This window comes from Salmo trutta, chromosome 31 (assembly GCF_901001165.1).
Source record: "Salmo trutta chromosome 31, fSalTru1.1, whole genome shotgun sequence".
NCBI lineage: Eukaryota > Metazoa > Chordata > Actinopteri > Salmoniformes > Salmonidae > Salmo > Salmo trutta.
This window is the reverse complement of record NC_042987.1, coordinates 20,155,266-20,179,607: the sequence shown is the minus strand read 5'-3', so window position 1 is coordinate 20,179,607 and position 24,342 is coordinate 20,155,266. Positions and strand designations below refer to the sequence as shown.

General features: G+C 41.4%; 1 protein-coding gene across 2 annotated transcripts; it reads right to left on the bottom strand.

Moving 5' to 3' along the window:
* Positions 1 to 1,890: 1,890 nt before the first annotated feature.
* LOC115169721 (junctophilin-1) lies at positions 1,891 to 18,471 on the bottom strand. 2 transcript variants are annotated; one of them, XM_029725625.1, is made up of 6 exons: positions 17,831 to 18,471; positions 10,965 to 11,727; positions 7,285 to 7,403; positions 2,678 to 3,372; positions 2,395 to 2,491; positions 1,891 to 2,211 (listed from the first exon to the last, which is right to left on the bottom strand). In XM_029725625.1, the coding sequence occupies exons 1-5, from the start codon at positions 18,207 to 18,209 to the stop codon at positions 2,411 to 2,413; spliced, it is 2,037 nt and encodes a 678-aa protein (XP_029581485.1). In that variant the 5' UTR covers positions 18,210 to 18,471; the 3' UTR covers positions 1,891 to 2,211; positions 2,395 to 2,410. The 2 variants fall into 2 exon arrangements, with proteins under 2 accessions (XP_029581485.1, XP_029581484.1); XM_029725624.1 differs by lacking the exon at positions 1,891 to 2,211 and having other exon boundaries at positions 2,409 to 2,491; positions 2,584 to 3,372.
* Between the last annotated feature and the right edge of the window lie 5,871 nt (positions 18,472 to 24,342).

Here is a 24,342-nt window from a genome sequence, read left to right as displayed (position 1 = left end):
ATGACATTGAATACAGTAATTAGACTTTCACATATTTAAGACAATGACCCCTCTCTCTACTGTCTTATCCAAAGTAAACTGGAACGTCATGGTAATGTTATGACATTTAGCCAACCATTTACTCTACCTGAATGCATTCAACACACATAACAAGGTGTTATTGTGGAGCATTGGGCTGCTTTCACAACCATGCGAGTTAGTAAGTATGAGGTCCAGTGTTGGTAGGCTAGCTGTGGTGTTGGCTTGGCCAAATTAAAGACGCCAAACTATTAAGGAAACAATTTGACATGCATCAACCAACCAACCCGTGCACACAGTTTTTAAAAATCGAACAATTCCTCAACATTATTCTACAAGATGCAACTGCATATTTTCTAATTAAAATCAAACCAAACAAATCACTTTATTCTTATGTATTCTCTTCATGTGCCAGTCAACTGTATATGTTATATTCAAGTGGCAATAAATCAATGTTGGACGCCATATTTCCTACAAAATAGGGAAAAAAAGAAGAAATTGGAAAGTCATATATGCTTCCATTTGAAAATTAACCATTATGCCTTTATTTCACAAAACACTTTAGACTAAAAAATGTTTGCACATTGATCCTTGATTACACAAGAAAAACTGGCAAAAATCTATCTGCAAGTGCAAATCACTCCCAAAACTACAGTCCTTTGCCTTAAAATCAATCAAATTACAAGCAACCAATTTGGTGCAATATACTGTAGGGTCAGTGTGCATAAAGTACACTGTGTGAATGACTAGCCATGTTAACAAACTTTATCACTGGCTGTATAGATAGATAGATAGATAGATAGATAGATAGATAGATAGATAGATAGATAGATAGATAGATAGATAGATAGATAGATAGATAGATAAATAGATAGATAGATAGATAGAAATAAAAATGTGTTTTATTGAATCAGTCAGAAAGTGATTCAATATCCCAAATTTAGCTCTAAATTATTTTTTTTTATCACAGTGTTGGTTAACTATGTCATCTCATAAGTTTGTGTTATATGTAGCCAGCCTCTAGCCAATATTTTTATTTATTTAACCAGGCAAGTCAGTTAAGAACAAATTCTTATTTTCAATGACGGCCTAGGAACAGTGGGTTAACTGCCTTGTTTAGGGGCAGAATGACAGATTTGTACCTTGTCAGCTCAAGGATTCAAACTTGCAATCTTTCAGTTACTAGCCCAATGCTCTAACCACTAGGCTACGCTGCCGCCCCATAGCTGGTTAGTCAAAAACATCTGTGCCTGTATACTGCTAAGATACTTCAATTGCATATAAATTACTCTCAAATTTGACTATTTTGAAATATGTCCTCACAATAACTGGAATTAAATGTTGCAATTTCTTTCAACTGAACTGCTTTGTGTAACATAGGCTTTATGGAAATTCCTTTTAATTTGAAGGATCTTCAAAAAGTTTGAGAAATACATGGACTAGACTTAAATAAATACTATCTTATCTTAATAATTTGTAATAACTAAGGATAAACAGACAAAGGGAAAAAAATGATGAAAACCTAACAGTTACTAACTAATACATAAAACAAATGCACTTGAAACAGCCCCATGCACAAGCATGTCCTAACATGAGAAGTTAGACAAGGCTTTAGCAGTGGGGAATGGAATAAGACTGGTGAGTGCCACTTCGAAACATGTATGATTTCTTATTGACCAAGTGAATAGTATAGTGAACACTGAGACACACCAAGATGCACTCCCAATGCAGCAAAGTCTGCCGAAACACATTCCTCTGGCAGCCTTGTGCACTGCATCTCCCCACTAAAACGTCAGATGGTAAAATAGTAAGGCAGCTGTTAGCTTCTGTCAACTAAAAGTGCATCTCTGAACAAATCCCCCCCACCCACCCCCCTCCACATCCCCCCTGTCAGGGAGTATGAAGTGGCAACGCACTTGATTGGTAACAGCTTGGATCAGCAGAATGTTTTTTGGTTGCTTTCTCAACGACTGCTTGCTTCAGCTTTCACAGAACCAAAGCGAGTCACAAATCATCGCCAGCGAAACTGGGCAGCGTCTGGGCCGAATGGTCCTGGTCTCATCTTTCTCCAATGTTTTACTCTATTTACAGTCCTCCTTTGCCTGTGTCTGTGCTTGACCGGCGCCATTTGTAAAGGCCGTTGATGCAAATGCAGAGAGTTAGGGACCTATGCCACTAGTTTTGATGAGTTCACTGAAGGGTCAAAACAGTTAGAGGGTTAATAGTTATGTTGAATCACATTCAGGCTTATCTGTATCATAATATGTCATGTAAAACTTGCAATTTGCACTTTAAAATGTAATGGGAAAAAACTACTGTATCACAATGCTCTACAATTCATAACATCTGAATAGATGTTATTAAGCTGACTCTTACCTCAGTCCAGATTCCGTCAGGTTAAAAAATGGACAAAAATTATTGCTAGACCAATATTCAACAGCATTACAAGGGCAACCAGTATTGAGTTAGGACCCTGTGAAGTAGGAAAGACAAAGCTTCAGGAGAACATTTCAATAACAGCATTTGAAAGTTAGCTAGGCATTATCACAGAAAATATGAGACTACCTTTGATGTTTCATACGTTGTTCTGAAATGACACCTTTCTTTCTCTTTGCTTCAGTTTTCCCATTTTCATCATCATACAGTATGAGTTACTTACTGACTCTTCCTCTACGAAATCCGTGGTGATCTCCAAGCTGGCTTGTTTCCTAGTTTCTGCTAGGCTTTTTGGCTTATACGAATCTTGTTTCTTAAGTGTTAGCTCAGGTTTGCTTTCTTTGGCTGCTGACTTTGGCGCTCCAGGTTTTGGGGTGGGTGTCCTGTATTGCGCCATAGGTTTTGCGGGCTGTGGCATCTGGGCGAAGGTGGACGGGGTAACATGCTCCTCCTCTACTCCCTCAGGTTCATCTGGGGGGATCTTCACGTCTGCCTTCATGTAGTAGCCGTGGTACTCAGTGTCAGTGTGCAGCTGTCCATTGCCAGGGCTGACGGGGACCGACTCCGCCATCTTGAAAGTTTTCGGTTGAGGAGGCACTTCTTGTCTTACTTCCTGTTTCAACGATGTCTTAGACACTGCCTTTGTGATGACCGGGGCCTGGCTCTCTGCTGAAGGGGTTTTGTTCTCTTTCCCTGGCTTGGGGGTGATCTTGCTGAAGAAGCTCTTCTTGGGCTCTGGGGCTGGCGCTGGTGGGGGTGTTGGTGGGGGAGAGGGCTGTGGAGTCGCAGTGGGAGAGTGGTCTGGGGTTGTGCCTTTACGGTAGAAATGAGGGCTACTTGAGGGGGACTTCTCTTTCTTCTCCTCTTGGACAATAGGTTCAATAGGTTCATTGAACCTCTGCTTTATATAATCAGGGCCTAGAAAATGGAAGGACATTATTATCATACAGTCTTTAGCTATACTAAGTCCATGTAAACAGTGATCTAATAAATCACAATGTTTGAATTAATGCCATGTGTTTATATCACAATCAACACAAATTCGTTTTTTTCCCCCTCAACAAGCACTTAGGGCTGAATCCCAATTTCAGATACGGATATAAACATACACCTAAATATTATTTTGTGTTGCTTTTGGTAAATCATAAATTCACATTTATTAATTGTGAGTTATATCATGGTGAGGATGCCTTTTCTGCGTCCATGATTTAACATATGGAGTATTTGTTCCTTAATAAGGATCTGACCCTTTTATTCAATTTCCACCTAGAATGACATACCCAAATCTAACTGTCTGTAGCTCAGGACCTGAAGCAAGGATATGTATATTCTTGATACCATTTGAAAGGATACACTTTGGAGTTTGTGGAAATGTGAAATTAATGTAGGAGAATATAACAAATTAGATCTGGTAAAAGCTAATACAAAGAAAAAAACATGCGTTTTCTTGTGTTTTTTTTTTTTGTATCATCATCTTTGAAATGCAAGGGAAAGGCCATAATGTATTATTCCAGCCCAGGCGCAATTTAGATTTTGGCCACTAGATGGCAGCAGTGTATGTGCAAAGTACAGATCCATTGAACCATTGCATATCTGTTCAAAATGTTGCATCAAGACTGTCCAAATGTGCCTAATTAGTTTATTAATACATTGTCAAGTTCATGATTGTGCACTCTCCTCAAACAATAGCATGGTATTCTTTCACTGTAATAGCTACAGTAAATTGGACAGTGCAGTTACATTAACAACAATTTAAGCTTTCTGCCCATATCAGATATGTCTATGTCCTAGGAAATGTTTTTGTTACTTACAACCTCGTGCTAATCACATTAGCCTATGTTAGCTCAACCGTCCCACGAGGGGGACACCGATCCCGCAGAGGTTAATGACGTTTCAAAGCTGCCCCAGTTGGTTTATTATTAAAGGTCGGAAGGATTCTCGACATTCTCCTGACCACTGATGAGGCCAACACTGTCACACAGCTGACACAAGTGGAGTTTGCAAGCCAACAAAGTTGATACCTTTCTGATGCAAGCAGTGTTATCAAATGGAATCATGGTTCATAATATTTATTATACTATTAATAGCATCAAAGTGCTATGATCCCTTACTAAATCTCTACAACCTCAGCAGTTGTTCGTGAAAAGCCAATCAAATCACAAAGATAAATCATTGTTAATAAGACATTTATATGGCATTAACAAACAGTAATCAGAAATGATTTAAATAAAAGAGAACAGCGCACATGAAAAAATACTATAGTAGGAATGCTATAGTATTCACTGTAGTGTTTTTTGCTGGCTTTACTGTAGTAGTGACTGTAATGTTTTGACAGAATTCTATAGTATAAATACTGTAGTAAAAAAATAGCAGTGTATAATATTGTAATTTCTGTAGTGTTTTTGCTGACTGTAATATACTAAAGTTTTTACTGTTGTGTTTTTGTGGACTGTAGTATTTACTGTAGTGTTCTTGTGGACTGTAGTATACTTTAGTATTTACTGTAGTGTTTTGGGGGACATTACTGTATTTACTAAAGTGTTTTTGTTTGATCATCTTTGACATAGAAGGAAACCTACTGGAGAAATACTAAAGGAGCAAATTTTGTAGGTGGGTAGGACTAGAGTCTGAACGGAGAGTTTTCTATAACCATAGAGAACACACCATGTGGTGTATACTTGGCATGTAAGTTTCTCACTTATGGGTGGCACAAATTGGGATATGGGGGAGGGGAAAGGGCAGGGTATATGCAAAGGAAATACTGTACTATTTACTACAGTAAAAAAACAGTGTAGTGCTTTTGCTGATATTTCTTTAGTATTTACTACAGTTTTTTCTGAGGGGGATAATACTGTAGTATTTACTATAGTATTCTACAGTATACTACAAAATTATATACTAAATATTACACATGATCGAGGGATACTACAGTGTGTAGTATAGTATTCAACAGTATAGTACAGTTTACTACAGAATTCTATAGTAAGTACTGTAGTATGCTATAGTAAACTGTGAGCTTGCAAGCTGGCTGGCTATGGAACATGTTGGCTGGTTATGGAACATGATTATTAATAGTCGGTGATATACACTATCCTGGTGTCAGGTCAAGTATATAAGGTTTAAAGAGCCTATATGGTCCAGACCTGAGCAAGACCATGGGGTAAAAAGAGGAATGCCCAACGATGACATAAGACCACAGACCTACATGCATACAGGAGTTAAACGTGCATGAGACAGTAACACGAACACTACAGTCTCTGATCACACTGAAGAACCACCCTCCTACAAAACTAAGCAGGCTGAAAAAAGCTGAAAAAATAATTTTTATTTGTACAAGAATATGCTGTGCCGTACAACGTAGACATTCAGCCAGATCCAAAATGATTGGCACCCTTGATGAATATGAACATTTAGAAATTATATTATTTTATTTTATTTTACAATTGCTCAGAGAAATAGATTTTGTTTAACAAGTCATTTAAAAAATCTTTAAAAGATAGGGGTCAAAATGATTGGCATCCCTGTTTTCAATACCCTCCCCTTGTGAGGATAACTACACTGAGCCTTTTTCTAAAATATTTTATGAGATTGGAGAACACATTGGAAGGGATCTTAGACCATTCCTCCATACAGAATCTTTCCAGATCCTTGACATTCTTCATCTGCTCTTATGGACTGCCCTCTTCATTTCAAACCACAGGGTTTCAATGGGGTTCAAGTCCGGAGACAGATGCAAAATGTTGATTTTGTGGTCAGTTAACAATTTTGATTTGTGCTTGGGGTTATTGTCTTGCTGGAAGTACCACTTGTGGCCAAGTTTCAGCCTCCTGGCAGAGGCAACCAGGTTTTTGGTTAAAATTTCTTGGTACTTAGTAGAGTTCATGACCCCGTTGACCTTAACATGGGCCCCGACACCAGAGGCAGCAAAATAGCCCAATAACATCAAAGATCTCGCACCATATTTTACCGTAGGTATAAGGTACTTTACTGCATATGCTTCTGTTTTTCAATACCAAACACACCACTGGTAAGTGTGGCCAAAGAGCTATATTTTAATGTCATCTGAGCATTGCACCAGTTCCAATACAAGTGCCGTGCAGTTTAACTCCAGGCGGTGCTATGGTCAGATGACATACACACACCAGTGGTGGATTTGTGGATATCAAGGATCTGGAAAGATTATGTATGGAGAAATGGTCTAAGATCCCTCCCAATGTGTTCTCCAATCTGATAAAACATTTTAGAGAAAGGCTCAGTGTTGTTATCCTCGCAGGGGGAGGGTGCTGGAGTATTGAAAACAGACATTGTTAACCCTATCTTTTGTAGATTTTAAAAAATGACTTTAGAAACACAATCTCTTTCTCTGAGTAATTGTATGAGTATAAAATAATAAAGTTTCCCTTTTTCTTATACAGTACATCATAGTTCAGTATTTGTATTATTTATTTAATACAGTCTTTTTTACAGTCTTTTTTGCTCAAGGGTGACAATAATTATGGACCTGACTGTACATCGATGCCGCAGAAACACATTCACTGTAATATAAAATATTGTACTCATAAATATGTGACACTTGTTATCCCAAAAAACACTGACCTTGTATTTTTCTGAGGATGAAAAAGACCCCAATGTAAATTATGCTAATTATATTCCTCCCTAAACAGATTTTCATTTACATTTGGAACATTTGCATATACATCTGCCCCAGACGGAAAATAAAGAAAAACACACAACCCAGACACAAAAGGCATTGGACAAAGGCGATAACAAGGGGATGTGAGATAAATAGATGCTGGGGTCTGGTTGGGCAGGTTGGGTACGTTGGTTTACCTGGCTGATGGAAGTTGGGAGACAGTTCCCTGGCCACTGCCCTGGCCATGTCTGAGTCCTGACTGGCTGACTGACCGGCCTGGTCAGCAGCATCACCTTTAGTCCTGGCGTGAGCCGTTCTGGATGAAGGCAAAGCAGAATTAGAGCTGGTTAGACTTGGAAGGGTACATACCTGGGTTCAAATACAATTTGTTTACTTTTAAATACTTTTAGCATATGTTTGAGCATGTTGTTTGAGAGTCCAAGAGCGACAGAGTTTGCACTTTTGAGACTGTTCCATTGGTTTTATTTCTCCAGACAAGCCCAATCAGACACAGTTAAATTATACAAAATATTTCAAATACTACTTGAAGCCAGGCCTAGGAGGGCGAAGAAGCACTACATGGCTCTGGGCCTTCCAGATAGACACTACACTGTCTTTAGTGTCTTATAGGGTTGAGACTGGAGAGCTCAGTGGTGCTACAGTGTTCCCAATAAATACCGTTGGAGCCAAAGGTTTTTCCAACATTAAATAATATTAGAAGTAGAGAATTAAATAATAAAATAGTATGGTTATCGTGCAGTCTCATGCTCTTAGCAGTAAAATGCATATCCACTGTGTGATATTCAATAGAAGGCATTGTGTCATTCATCACAACCATCATTTTTGTAATTTCTGATTAAACTTTTTTTCAAGTTAGATATTTGTGTTGCATTTACTTCCTTTCGCTCAAGTAAAATTGTTTTCAAAACAAACAATTTACATGCATTAACATACAGAATACCATGATATACTTCTTTATACTTATCAAGATGTACAATATTTCAATGGTACAAGATTAATTCAATAGTGTTTCTTTATAAACAGTTCAATAAGAGGTAGTTGGTTTTACAACTGTCTGTATGAGTGTCATTCAGGGCCTCTGAATACAGAGGAGTACAGGAAGATTTACATGGTGTCTCTTGAACTGAATGTATCCTTTCAACAACTTTGAGAAAGTCTTAACTTTTCAAATGAAGGTGGATAAAAATGAGTGTTTGAAACCAATTAAGCTGACAAGGGCAAAAAATGTGGTCCTTGTCTACAATTGAATAAAACGTATGCTTTGTCAACCTTAATTTGAAGTGTGGACGTTCTCTTTTTTCACAACTACTGACTATGCAGTTGCATTTTAACAACTTTAGAGGGCACATGACTACAGAAGCTTACATTGTGTATTGAGGAAAGTCTTTATTATGTGCAATTAGCTTTGCCTCATGTAGACATCTGACAGTTTCGCAGTCAGTGAATCACTGTGAACCATGTGAACTCCATATGCATATAGTGCAGATGTGCTGTTGAATGAATCATGCCATTAACCTGTTATAGAGAGAATTTGACAAATATTTGATTGAGTCATCGTGCACTAACCCGCCCATGGGCTTACATAGCTACAGTACCGTACAATGAGGAGTACAACAAGTTGTACTTATATTCAAATAGGCTTCCATAAAGCATTCAAACCTGGGGCCATAGGCTACACCAAATCACATGGCTCGGGGAGAAAAGAGAGCGAGCGAGGGCACATTAGAAAAAGGCGACTTGAACCAAGTTTAAGAAGCTTTACTGGGAGCTCGTTAGCAAGTCTAGGAGAGCTCGGAGGGAAGATGAGCAATAAACCACCTACCCAACACCTATTCCCAGCCAGATAGACTGACTGAGTAATCCACCAGATGATAGTGGATGGTGGGACAGAGAAGGGCTACAGTATCAGCTCAGCTGCTGCTGCTACGCTGTATTCCTGTCAGGTGTTGATAAGCCAAGTCCTGCCTTACCTTATTTAGTCAGAGCTCAGTGCTGACTGACACACTAGAGACTGCTGGCTTTAAATGTGAGGAGAGCAGAGCTAGCACACGCCGTCCGGTCTGGTCTGGGAACCGCTTGCCCTCCTTTAGTCTCTCCCTCCCTCTTTCTCTCTCTCCCCCTCCCTCTCTCATTCGCTCCCCTGGGCTTCCACCCAGATGACGGGAAAAGTGATGCAAGCCGAACCCGGTCCGCACGTTCCAAAGCTCTTACCACACTTATCAACTCAGCCGCATAACAGTCTTCAAAGGCAGAGACATTCATTTTAGACATTCTGCCGCTGCAGGGACATATTTCTATTTCATGACAGGAGGAGTTCCTGTGATGGTGAGCCTAGATATGAGAGCCCTCATTAAAATGTATACAGATGCCAGAAAATCTGGATAAAGAACATGCTAATGATGGATTCTCATCCAAGAAGATTACAAGGAAAGGGGGATGGGTGGGCATGATACGGCAATGAAGGCACTATTTTCATACTGTAAACAGATAGGGGGTGGGTGTTTCACATGGTAGTATATCTCCGTGCATTGCATTCGAAGGACAATAGTGCAGTTTAATGAATATTATTGTTTAATGAAGCGTTGAAAGAAGTGATAGGCTACTAACAATATGGTTGGAATTTCTTTCTCTCTGAGTCTTTGTTTCTGATTCAACTTGAACTTTATTTGGAATAATTCCAAGTCCAACCCATGTCATAAGGACTTCATAGACCATGGCTTTGTACTTCATATTAGCTATCTCACATGTTCTAACATGAACCAGAGATATTACTTGGCTGGCTCAAGTTGATGTGGGTGTCTAAGAGAACTACCACTTCAAAAGTTCAACAGCTTTCTCCTTGCTATTCCATGCCCTGGCAAATGACTCATTGTCACCCCTTGCTTTTGAAAAGGCAGTAGGCACAGAATGTGGGCCTAAGACGAGGAGAAAAATATTTTCTATGTAGTTTTCCAGCAAAGAGCTCGACTTCGTCCAACAAGCAGCTGTGTATGGTTTTGGTGTTCCACCTGATCGCAATCAAATGTATTTCAGACGAGCCAGATTTCCATGCTTATAATACACACTGAGTATTCTGGTCTGTGAGATCTTTTTTAAGACTGAGCTATCTCTGAGATTTATGTCTTGAATATGTTTAAACGAGAGCATGTGCCTCAATCAACTATGAACACTGATTAATAACCTCATTCTTTATAGAACTCTTGCAATTGTTGACAGTCTCTCACCTGCCAATATTCACAATTGCATGTGTCGCAGGGTCACACCCTCACAATGATGTGAACAATATGGTTGTACTATGATTTGTCTTGATTTGATCCTCACTATTTGGATCACTACAGTGTGTATCAAATTGTTCCATTGTGTCATTGGGCCACTGTCTGAATTTACCATGTGCTGAAGTTCATCATCTGAACTTTAAATCTGTAACGTGTTACGTGTGTCACATGTATGTGCAAAACATGTTTTACTGTGTGTGTGTGTGTGTGTGTGTGTGAGAGAGAGAGAGAAAGCGAGAAAGTGAAAGATGGAGAGTGTTGGAGAAAGTTGGAAAATGTTGGAGAGAGGTAGGATAAGGTGACACCAATAAAAACCTGACCCTAGTTGAGAATCCCAACCTGTCAGCCATTCAACCTAACCCAATCAGCAGAGCTGACCTGGAAGCCCACGCAGCAGTAGGAATCATCACCACCAACACCAACACCACAACATGGCTTGCGTCCCAAACGGCACCCTATTCCGAAAATAGTGCACTACTTTTGAACAGGGCCCTTAATAAAGCTCTGGTCAAAAGTAGTCCACTGCATAGGAAATAGGGTGTCATTTCAGACGCAAGCATGCACATTGAGAAAATGATTACCTTGAAGTGGCTATTTCTACTTTTGTTTTGGCAATAGCTGCTGCCCGTATGGCTCCTTCCACAGCCCGATCCACTTTCTGTTTAGTTTTGGTGTTTTTGAGAGGAATGAGCTGTTTCTTGATGCCTCGCGCCAACACATTGTTTTTATATTTCCCCTCTTCTTTGGTGCCGTCTGGGAACATTGTGCATCCGTAGCCATGGCGTTTGTTGTTCATCCACTCTCCCTCATACTTCATCCCATTGGTGCGCTCGCTGACACCAAAGCCGTTCCGCTTGTCGTTCTTCCACTCCCCCATGTAGGACTCTGTGGTGGTGGCGTCTACATGGTCCTCCAGGGGCATGTACTCATCAACTCCATCTCCAAAGCTGATGGTGGAATTGGCATCGCTGGAGCTGATTCGGCTGATGGAGCTGGCGGCATCGCTGCGGGCAGAGCTGCGTTTGCTCGATATGGACGACCTGGAGTCAGACTTTCTGAGGTTTCTGAGGCTGCCGAACAGGGACCCTCTTCGGAACAGGCCCTTTTTCTTCTCACCTTCGCCTTCGCTGTGGAAGTTGAGAACAAAGCCTCCTCTGGTGCCGGAAAGGCTGTCTGACAGGTCGAGGTTGGCATGGAGGACGGTGCCGTTGCTCTGTTCGCTGCGGAGCGAGGCCAGCGAGGTCCGAAGAGGCGAGCGAATAACCGTAGCCATCCCGTAAGGTACACTTTGCCGCACACCATATCCGTGTCGCATTCCTCCTGTCCACTGCCCCTGGTACGTACCTGTTAGGACAACAACAAATTGCAAAAATTAATACAAAGGTTAAGAAAATCCTGAACGCACATTTTTGTCATGATCACAAAATAACCATTTGGGGTACAACATTTGAATATTACAGTTGATTGGAATCTCTTTACACTAGCCCAATGTCAATTCAAGCAATTGAAGTGGAAACATCTTTAAAAGTACTTAATATCCTTATTATATTGGAAACTTTTCATTGAATGGATTGGAATCATATACAATACCTAATCTCACCCATGTACTGTGATTCTGCTGTCAGTCAGACAGACCTGTATGTATTTCAAACCACATTCAAGATACCACGTCCATGACGAGATTCATATTTCAGTATTTGTTTATATCGTGATTTACTATCACTTCATCATTTGCTATTCATATACTCTTGGCGTTATGCCAAACCAGACAGTCTTTATGGCAGTAGACATACTAGAAAAGCATAGGCTACCACTGGTACATAATTAAAGTTAGTGGCCTTCTCTTCTCATTGTAAAGACATGTGCTCCAATGTTTGTTTAGGTTTTGGAAAGTTGGCAAGGATCAGGGCCGGCCCTAGCCTTTTGGGGGCCCTAAGTGAGGTTTGGTTGGGAATTACGATTTTGCCATTTTAAAGCAAATTTCATGCAATTTTACACATTTGACATGACTTCCCACTGGGCATAGACATCAGTGTCACGGTTGTCGTCGGTGAAGGAGGACCAAAACGCAGCAGGTATGTGCAGGCTCATCTTGATTTTTAATAAATACAAAATGAACACCAAAATAACAAAGAACGAACGATCAACAAAAACAGTCTGGTAAGGCACAAGGCTAAACACAGAACAATCTCCCACCAAAATACAAGACAAACACACCCAACTAATATAGGACTTCCAATCAAAGGCAACACCAAACAGCTGCCTTCAATTGGAAGTCCAACCCCAATTAACTCAACATAGAACCACACACACTAGACTAAACATAGAAATACATAAAAACCAAACAGTGCCCAAAAACCCCGGAATACTTATTCAAACACCCTTTTAACCAACACACCACCCTGAACCACATAAAACAAATACCCTCTGCCACGTCCTGACCCAACTACAATACTAATTAACCCTTATACTGGCCAGGACGTGACAGTACCCCCCCCCCTTAAAGGTGCTAACACCGGAAGCACCTTAAAAACAAAACAAAAAAACAACAACCCCAAACAACAAAACAAATGTCCCCTCTACTAAAAGGGAGGGAGGCTGCCGTCAACAACGGCACTGTGCTACACCCCCCCTCCCCAACCCACCTATATCAGGAGGTGGCTCCGGTTCTGGCCGTTCCGGGCAGTCGGGCCACTCTGGCAGCTCGGGGCAGTCTGGCCAGTCTGGCAGCTCGGGGCAGTCTGGCCAGTCTGGCAGCTCGGGGCAGTCTGGCAGCTCGGGGCAGTCTGGGCAGTCCGGCAGATCGGGACAGTCTGGGCAGTCCGGCAGCTCGGGACAGTCTGGGCAGTCCGGCAGCTCGGGACAGTCTGGGCAGTCCGGCAGCTCGGGGCAGTCTGGGCAGTCCGGCAGCTCGGGGCAGTCTGGCCACTCCGGCAGTTCAGCGCAGTCTGGCCACTCCGGCAGTTCAGCGCAGTCTGGCCACTCCGGCAGTTCAGCGCAGTCTGGCCACTCCGGCAGTTCAGCGCAGTCTGGCCACTCCGGCAGTTCAGCGCAATCTGGCCACTCCGGCGACTGTTGACTGGCGGGCAGCTCTGACGACTGTTGACTGGCGGGCAGCTCCGACGACTGTTGACTGGCGGGCAGCTCCGACGACTGTTGACTGGCGGGCAGCTCCGACGACTGTTGACTGGCGGGCAGCTCTGACGACTGTTGACTGGCGGGCAGCACTGACGACTGTTGACTGGCGGGCAGATCTGGTGACTGTTGACTGGCGGGCAGCACTGATGACTGTTGACTGGCGGGCAGATCTGGTGACTGTTGACTGGCGGGCAGCTCTGGTGACTGTTGACTGGCGGGCTGACGCACTATAATCCTGGTGCGTGGTGCTGGTACCAGATATGCCAGCTTGGGAACACGCACCTCTAGGCTAGTGCGTGGAGCGGGAACAGGATATATAGGACCATGGAGGCTTACTGGCGGTCTCGAGCTTAAACCTGGCATCGCCCTTTCTGGCTGAATGCCTACTACCCCATGGTAACTGCGGGGCGCTGGTATAGCGCGTACTGGCCTAAAAACACTTGGCCTCGCCATAACACCCATTACCCCGAAGCATAAGACCTGTCCATTAACTGGCCTCCGAGAAACAGTCCGGGGATTTGGCCTGGGGCTCCAAACTTGCCCCGCCAAACTACCCATATGCCCCCCCAAAAAAATTTCTTGGGGTTGCCTCTCGGGTTTAATCGCCAGTCGTGTTCCTCGGTAGCATTCCCGGTCTTTGCTCCATTTCCTCCATGTATCCAATCCAAATTCCCTCTGCTCCTTCCTCTGCTGCTTGGTCCTTTGGTGGTGGGAGATTCTGTCACGGTTGTCGTCGGTGAAGGAGGACCAAAACGCAGCAGGTATGTGCAGGCTCATCTTGATTTTTAATAAATACAAAATGAACACCAAAATAACAAAGAACGAACGATCACCAAAAACAGTCTGGTAAGGCACAAGGCTAAACACAGAACAATCTCCCACCAAAATACAAGACAAACACACCCAACTAATATAGGACTTCCAATCAAAGGCAACACCAAACAGCTGCCTTCAATTGGAAGTCCAACCCCAATTAACTCAACATAGAACCACACACACTAGACTAAACATAGAAATACATGAAAACCAAACAGTGCCCAAAAACCCCGGAATACTTATTCAAACACCCTTTTAACCAACACACCACCCTGAACCACATAAAACAAATACCCTCTGCCACGTCCTGACCCAACTACAATACTAATTAACCCTTATACTGGCCAGGACGTGACAATCAGTTCAACGTCTAGTTTTTATTTACATTTGTTGAGTTGTCAACTAATGTGAATTCAATGTGTAATCAACAACAAATGTCACCATGTCATTAGATTTAGGGTAAAAGTTGGGTGAAAAAAATATGAAATGCCCTTATGTTGATGACTTTTTGCAAATACAAACAGTTTTCCACATTGATTCAACGTCATCACATAGATTTTTCGGGGTTGAAATGATGTGGAAATAATATTGATTCAAACAGTTTTTGCCAGTGGGTTATGGTATGTTAAAATGATAATTGAGTGAGAATGACTAACAAAATGAAGGGGGACATTTAATTTTTGTGGTCGTGGGCCCCCTAGCGGCCGGAGGCCCTAAGCGACCGCTTATGTCGCTTATACCTGAAACCGGCCCTGGCAAGGATGAAGGCATTACTATGGAGTATCCTTATCTATGATTAGATAGGGCCTAGTGAGGTTACAACAAGTGCAGTGGTCCAAATCTGTTTGCCTACTTTTCAAAGATGAGCTCCCACCCAGTAACAACCTGTCCTGAAACAGGCTGTGGCAGGAAGGAGGGCCTGGGAACTGTAGGCTATGGCCACGCATTCTACGGCCCAATCCCAAATTAACCACTAGACCCTATACCCTATGCACTTGTGGAGATCTGATACACTTTGATTGGTATAAGCAATATAGTGAAACTTCCACCTAGCCTATCAGAGGGCAAGTTAGAGCTATTATCATAATGCTTACACCTTTCAAATTCTCTCAGATCTCCACAAGTGCATAGGGCATAGGGATTAATTTGCCTTTCCTTATGCTTCCTGCACACAAGATCCATTGGAAAGCCTGCTGTTTGGCAAAAGTCACTCATTTCAAACAACGAAAAGGTGGAAGTTAATTCTAAAAGAAAACAATCCTGCCACACTCTAACAGTAATGTTGAACCCCACAGTAACACTGACTGACCTTACATCATCACAACTTCAGTTGACACTCCAACTGTGTTTTTGTCATTCAGATATGTGTTTGAAGGGGGAAGCGCAAAATGCCAAGAAACCACACATCACAAGCCTTCCCACCATTTCAGCAGCTACAGGGGTCTACATTTCTAAATACATACTGCATTCTGGTGTGCACTCAATGCGATATGCCACTCTGTCCATCATTATTGCTTCCAAAGAGAAGAATGTGCTATTTTAAAGAGGTATGTAACATGAGACATTGGGAAGTTTGTCGGTCAAGCCAAACATAACTCCATCTGTCTTACTATGTGAAATAAACCAGCCTAAACACAATTAAGTTACTGAACAAAATCAATCTTAACACATTAGGAGGATAGATTTGGGCACTTTTGAAAGGCTTCATGTCAGTGACGAGTATTTATATTTTGTTGAGTGACACTGTCCCACTGATTCCTAAACTGACTGATCCTATTATGACTCGGGTACCTTTTACTTGCCTGCCTACCTTAACTCCTTGCTCCTGCCAAACGCTACGCCACGCCCACAACTGTTAGTTTTCTCCGCAATGAAGTACAGCATGTAGCAAAGGATAGAGCAGCTAAATAATTCAGTTTGAGTCGTCAGGCAAACCTTTCACTGCTTCAGATTGTCAGATTCACAAACTGTGTTTTTTTGCTTTATAAATTGAACCAGTGAGTGATATGAGAGTGCTAGACGACCCCAAGCACAAAAGAAAGCACTCGAAGCCATGCTTGCTCAGGGGGAACCGGCTAATACCGTTTGCTCAGATTTTGTTGGATCTGGCCCTCAGGCAATGCTCACTTTATCTTCTGCAATTCCAGCCCTCAGACTGCAGTCAATGTCCACATTATCTTCTGCAAATCTAATTATTATGTTGTTATTTGTGTATTATGGCATCTTATCTATTGACTATCACACTGCATGAAGTAAGATATTGTGGTGTGTTTAATTATCTACTAATGTCTATTGACTTTCCTACAATCCATTATTGCTCTCACCTGTAATCAATATATAAAACCCTATCAATCGATGCTATGACTCAGCAAAAAGTAGATTTTTCTCTCTGGAATAGATATAACTTATGCAAGTGTGTGTGTGTATGTCTATGCTTGTGTGCCCTGGCACAGCCTGGTCTCAAAGACTAGACTTAACATAGTAAATGTAAATCCAGAACACAATCAAATTAGTATGATAATGTACGTTTGGTATGGTTACTTAGTAAGGTGATTGGTTGTTTGGGGTGGATGGGTGGCCGTATAATGTGAACAAGTTAAAATCTTATCACGGACAATTTTTGCTAATTAGCAACTTACTACTTTTTAGCTACTTTGCAACTACTTAGCATGTAGCTAATCCTTCCCATAACCTTAACCCTTTTAGCTAATCCTACCCTAACCCTTTAACTTAAATCCTAAACTTTACCTTAACCCTAACCCCTAACCCCTAGCCTAGCTAGAGTTAGCCAGCTTGCTAACGTTAGCCACCGAGCTTGAATTCATGACGTATACATTTAGCAAATTTATAACATAATAATGAATTTTGCAAATTTGTAACATATTGTATGTTTGGCAAATCAAAACATATAATACAAATTGTAATTCGTAACATATCATACGAAATGGGGTGTCTCGGATTTAAGTACAGAATAATATGAAATGCTCTGAGACCAGGTTGCCTGACATTACAACTTCATGACCACCTGCGCCTCCAACACAATCTTTGAAAACAACAACAACCAACTCTAAAACGACTTTCTATAGAAACTACTGTACACTAAATTCCATAGTGCAACAAATGAACAAAGATCAATAGTTGTCTATAGATCTGTCCTGGGTAAAGTCAAGTGTGTCTGAGTGATATTTCTATTTTTAGCCATGACCTCTATGGGAGTATGCCTTCAACGTTAGGTTATGGAAGAGCTCAGCGCTGACTGAACAGTACAGTTCTATATCAATAGAGTTCAGTGGTGTGGCACTGGCTATAGTTCAGGCAGGCTTCTCTACTCTAATCTTTTGCAATTAATGGAAATAGTATACTCTTATACTACAACTGTACTATAAATATACAACGAAACACTTGTGGAAACATGTGCCCCCTGCTACACTGTAACAAGTGAGACTGCCTTACATGTAGCCTACTAACCACAAACGGTTACTAGCACGCTTACCTCCATCACCATACGTTTCAACTCCATATCCATCTTGCAGACCGTTACTCCATGTCCCATCGTATCTGGCAGGCGTGTGGAGACTTTGCCGAACCCCGTATCGACCTTTAAATCCATGAGTCCATTCACCACGATAAATCCATCTTCCCTTCGATTCCACACCGAATCCGTGTCGTTTCCCCTGTGCCCAGTAACCCTGATACACGTTTCCACTGGGCCAGGTGTACACCCCCACTACCTCAAAGCCATTGTTCCAGGACCCGGAGTATTCGCCTTGGCCCTTGGGCCCGGTACAGACGCCATGCCCATGGGCTTTTCCATCCTCCCAGCCACCGCAATATGTGCCACCATCGTCAAAATCGAACCGTCCGCCCGTCATTCAGATTATGAGGGGAGAAGAACGAGTCGTGGTAGCCCCCGGATATTGTGCTGTCCCTCGCTAATCCAGAGCGGATTTGAACGAAAAGTAGCAGCACTGAAGCGAGAGTCCGGTAGATAGTGTGGTGTGGTGTTGTGGTTGCAAGCAGAGATTAATTATTGTCCCTGTGTGTATTTGTGGTGGTCGGCTAAAGAGGTACGTGGGAAGAAGAGAGAGAGCGCCACTACCGCTGCCAGAATCGCTCCTGGTTTATTTTATGATGATCTCCTCTCCTCCCTCTCTCACAGCAGAGAGATAGAGAGATAGATAGAATGGTTGGGGGGGGGGGGTAATGACGAAAATGCCATGACATTATGTAATTCAAAAATATAAATTATATCTGCTCTTATATTGGTTTCAAAGTTAAATTGATGATAATTATAACCCTGCTTGATATGTCCGTATTGCTTATGGTATTGGTATCTTTAGGTAGGCTAATCAAAAATAACATAAGGTTTTCTGTGTGTAAACTCTATCAGTGTTAAACCCATAGCAATAGAATCACTCATAATAATTCAGTTTAGGGTGTGGAATCAGTGTTCATTGACTATTAATATATGACAATATGATTATATGAATCTCAACAGTCAGATAATGATGTTGAACTGGCCAGTTGTGGTGGTGGCAAACATAAATGAATAGCTAGGACTTTTATCAGCACAGAGATGAAACTCATGTACTGACTGATTTCAAGAGAACAGGGACATCTACTGAGCACTGCTAATATCCTGCAGCATTATACATGAATCAGGACATTGATGGGTGTTGGACTAACCTTTCTGGGTCAGAAGAAGACATAGACTAAGTCATTATTTAAAACAAATCTCAAATACACTATTAATAGGTTACAATACCTGCTATAGTTTTTGAAGGAGATTGTAGCCTAGAAACTATAGGACATGGCAACAGGCAGCCGCTAGGTCTTACCACTGGGTGTCAGTGTGTACATCGTTCATCTGCATTGCAAAAACAGTAGATTTTCAATAGAAAATAAAAATGGGACCATACATATGCCACTGGGTAGAGATTAAGGGGACTTTTCTTACCAGCATCCCATTGACAGGTTAACCCTAACCTTAACCAAACCCTTACATTTCCCTTTGCATGTCAACCATATCCCCTTTTTTCCCATGCCACAGTCTACAATATATACAGTTGTAGTCGGAAGTTTACATACACTTAGGTTGGAGTCATTAAAACTCGTTTTACAACCACTCCACAAAGTTCTTGTTAACAAACTATAGTTTTGGCAAGTCGGTTAGGACATCTACTTTGTGCATGACACAAGTCATTTTTCCAACAATTGTTTACAGACAGATTATTTCACCTATAATTCACTGTATCACAATTCCAGTGGGTCAGAAGTTTACAAACGCTAAGTTGACTGTGCCTTTAAACAGCTTGAAAAATTCCAGAAAATGATGTCATGGCTTTAGAAGCCTCTGATAGGCTAATTGACACCATTTGAGTCAATTGGAGGTGTACCTGTGAATGAATTTCAAGGCCTACCTTCAAACTCAGTGCCTCTTCTCTTGACATCATGGGGAAATCAAAAGAAATCAGCCAAGACCTCAGAAAGAAAATTGTAGAACTCCACAAGTCTGGTTTATCCTTGGGAGCAATTTCAAAATGCCTGAAGGTACCACGTTCATCTGTACAAACAATAGTATGCAAGTATAAACACCATGGGACCACGCAGCTGTCATACCACTCAAGAAGGAGACGCGTTCTGTCTCCTAGAGATGAACGTACTTTGGTGCGAAAAGTGCAAATCAATCCGAGAACAACAGCAAAGGACCTTGTGAAGATGCTGGAGGAAACAGATACAAAACTATCTAGAACTACTGTAAAACGAGTCCTATATCGACATAACCTGAAAGGCCGCTCAGCAAGGAAGAAGCCACCTCTTCAAAACCACCATAAAAAAAAGCCAGACTACGGTTTGCAACTGCACATGGGGACAAAGATCGTACTTTTTGGAGAAATGTCCTCTGGTCTGATGAAACAAAAATAGAAGCACAGGGGTGGCAGCATCATGTTGTGGGGGTGCTTTGCTGCAGGAGGGACTGGTGCACTTCACAAAATAGATGGCATCATGAGGATGGAAAATGATGTGGCTATATTGAAGCAACATCTCAAGACATCAGTCAGGAAGTTATCGCAAATGGGTCTTCTAAACAGACAATGACCCCAAGCATATTTCCAAAGTTGCAGCAAGATGGCTTAAGGACAGCAAAGTCAAGGTGTTGGAGTGGCCATCACAAAGCCCTGACCTCAATCCTATAGAAAATGTGTGGGCAGAATTGAAAAAGCGTGTGTGAGTAAGGAGGCCTACAAACCTGACTCAGTCACACCAGCTCTGTCAGGAGGAATGGGCCAAAATTCACACAACTTATTGTGGGAAGCTTGTGGAAGGCTACCCAAAATATTTGACCCAAGTTAAACCATTTAAAGGCAATGCTACCAAATACTAATTGAGTGTATGTAAACTTCTGACCCACTGGGAATGTGATGAAAGAAATAAAAGCTGAAATAAATCATTCTCTCTACTATTATTCTGACATTTCACATTCTTAAAATAAAGTGGTGATCCTAATTGACCTAAGACAGGGAATTTTTACTAGGATCAAATGTCAGGAATTGTGAAAAACTGAGTTTAAATGTATTTGGCTAAGGTGTATGCAGACTTCAACTGTAACGTGAAATGGCATGAGACACAAGCTTTACAGATCCAATCAGTATTGTATATTACAACAATAATATTTGATATAATATTATTCTGTGTAAAATATCACAAAGAATATTCTAGTCAATTACATATACATTTATTGAATTATCAAAACATTTACAAAACATTTAGCAAAACAAAGCATTTTCACTTTCTTCAGTGGTGTTTTGGCTTTAGTTACATCACTAGAATTGAATCCAGACTACTTTGTAGGGTCTACAGACCCCTACTGACCGTAGTACAGAGTGCAGCTCTCTACATCAGGAGGTGAAGACATGCTGGCCAAAAATAACACCAGCTGAGCGATTATGAGAAAATGACAAACTTTGTGTAACTGATATGAGCTTGGTAGAACCATGTTATTATTATTATCTTTATGGTTGGATTAATGGTCCAAGAACCTATAGAAATGAACTCCTTACATCAGCATAAAGAGTGTATAGTATAGGTTGTTTGACAATTCAAATCAAAGTGTATTGGTTGCATACACAATTTATATTTGGGACTCCTGTGCGGCGCAGCGGTCTAAGGCACTGCATCTCAGCACAAGTGGTGTCACTGCAGTCCCTCGTTCAAATCCAGGCTGCATCACATCTGGCTGTGATTGGGAGTCTCATAGGGTGGCGCACAATTGGCCCAGTGTCGTCCAGGTTTGGCTGTCATTGTAAATAAGAATTTGTTCTTAACTGACTTTCCTAGTTAAATAAATATATTTAAGGTTTATTTGGAATTGTTCACATTTGCAGCTAAAAGCTGAATTGCAGCGTACATAAGCCCAACGTAAGTAAATAAAAAATATGAGCTGTGGTATACAATATTACAGTTAAGCAGCATTAAGCAGTCTCACAAACTATGGCATAGGGCTGTTGTAGTACCTATCAGTCAGAGTAGGGGGAAGGTTCAGTTTGTGACTGGATCGGGCAGATCTGCCACTGACATGGACTCTCGTCTGAGGCAGCCATTTGTTGTAATCCTGGAACTTTGCAAGCTTCTGGGCAAAGGATCTGCAGAGGTGGGTGCGACGGGACTCCAAGGACTGCAAGCCCAAGTCATTGCATGCAGAGTCGTAGGGGGTGTAGGGGGGCGCATGATGATTTTGGCTGCATGTTGTTGGATCTTCTCAAGTTGGTTGTGTTGGTGGGCTGTGGGGACCTGGGTGCCATACTGGAGCGGCGTAGGCTACTCGAGCACTGGACGGACAAAGCAGGTGTAGAGTGTCAGAATGTTTAGCAGATTTTAAACAAAAATGTCAAACAAGTACACACCGTAATCAAAAACTATCTAGTTAACAACCCAAATCACACTGTATCACTAATCCAAATGCAATCTAGGCGTATATACACAAAAAATATATACTTAGAATGATATGTATAGCAGTAGATATGACACTCATCATATTAGTATCAGCTGATACCAGGTCAACATTTCACACTGTTATTATTACTACATAGTTACAGGTTTTTGTGTGATTTAATGTAAAATTGGACTGAGCAGGTACTGAGTCTCTATGCTGTAGCTCTCTAATTTTTCAGATTATTATGACACATAACTTTATAAGCCTATACACTGATTGTACAAAACATTAGGAACACCTTCCTAATATTCCATTGCACCCCCTTCTGCCCTCAGAACAGCCTCAATTCATTGGGGCATGGACTCTACAAGGTGTCTGTCACATCCTGACCAGTAAAGGGGTCATTTTGTTATTGTAGTTGGTCAGGATGTGGCAGGGGTGTGTTTGTTTTGTGTGTTTCGGGGTTTATGTTCTATGTTTTCTATTTCTATGTGGGTTTTCTAGTTTGTCTATTTCTATGTTCGTTTTGGGAACGACCTTCAATTAGAAGCAGCTGGTTGTCGTTGCTTCTAATTGGAGGCCATATTTAAGTGGGTTTATTTTCTCTTGTGTTTGTGGGTGGTTGTTATTTTGTATAGCTTTGTAGCGTCACAGGACTGTCGTTTGGGTTCTTGTTTTGTTTAGTGTTCACGTATAAAAGTATAAGTATGGACACTTACCACGCTGCGTATTGATCCGATGATTTCTCCTCATCAGAAGACGAAGCTTATGACAGTGTCGAAAGCGTTCCATAGGGATTATGGCCCATGTTGACTCCAACGCTTTTTCAAATTCAAATCAAATCAAATTGTGTTTGTTCAAATGCGCCGAATACAACAGGTGTAGACCTTAGTATGAAATCCTTACTTACAAGCCCTTAACCAACAATGCAGTTCAAGAAATAGAGTTAAGTAATTATTTACTAAATAAACTAAAGTACAGGTTAGTCGAGGTAATTTGTACATGTAGGTAGGGGTAAAGTGACTATACATAGATAATAAACAGTGAGTAGCAGCCATGTGAAAACAAAGGGGGGAGGGGGGTCAATGTAAATAGTCCGGTTGGCCATTTGATTAATTGTTCAGCAGTCTTATGGCTTAGGGATAGAAGCAGTTAAGGAGCCTTTTGGTCCTAGACTTGGCGCTCCGGTACCACTTGCCGTATGGTAGCAGAGAGAACAGTCTATGTGTGACTGGAGTCTTTGACAATTTTTGGGGCCTTCCTCTGGTCCTGGATGGCAGGAAGCTTGATTTTGGAGAGCAAAGGGATGCCAGATTCTCATGCCTCTATTTGGTCGCCCAAATGGAAAAGATAGTATTTATCCATAATTAGATTCAGTAAAACTTCAGGAATGACATGCATGGAATAACGTTAGAGTGAAGTTAGCTACCAACAAATATATTTTTTTACTCCCATATTGCAATGCAATTTCTACTCTAGCTGTATGGTCTTCTAACTGCCTACTTAATAGAAAGTGTATGAGTACTTCCTCGGCCAACAATCCTTACTGACAAAGCAATGCAGAGGTTATGCTGGGACAGCACTGCATTCTAAGTCCAGCTTCAGGCCAAACCAAAGTAACTATGGTGAGATAAAACAAGCAATAAATCTATTCTTATGAGTGTGCAGAGGATGTAGTGCAGTGCTTAAACTTTCATTACTTTGACTGTAATTACTGTATCACTAAACCATGAGAACAAGAGCAAAACATTTGTCAAACTCTTCAACACTCCCAAGTTGTCGATATGGATATCTGTCTCTCCAAAATCCCCCACTGTACTGTATTTAAAACTACGGCCAAAGAAATGAATAGAGATTTAAAAGAAATGCAATTAACTTTCATGGCTGATGTAAGCTCAGGCTGCGAACTCAGGAGGCTCGGAGCCAGAGCGTGCTGCTTCTCCCACTGCTCTAAGGCAGTTTCCAATATTATCGCAAGCACTAAGAATACTATGAATACTGATGATACATATGCCCGTCGTTTTTTAATTATTTTGTTTTAAGCCTTCCCTAAACCATTGCACTAATCGAAT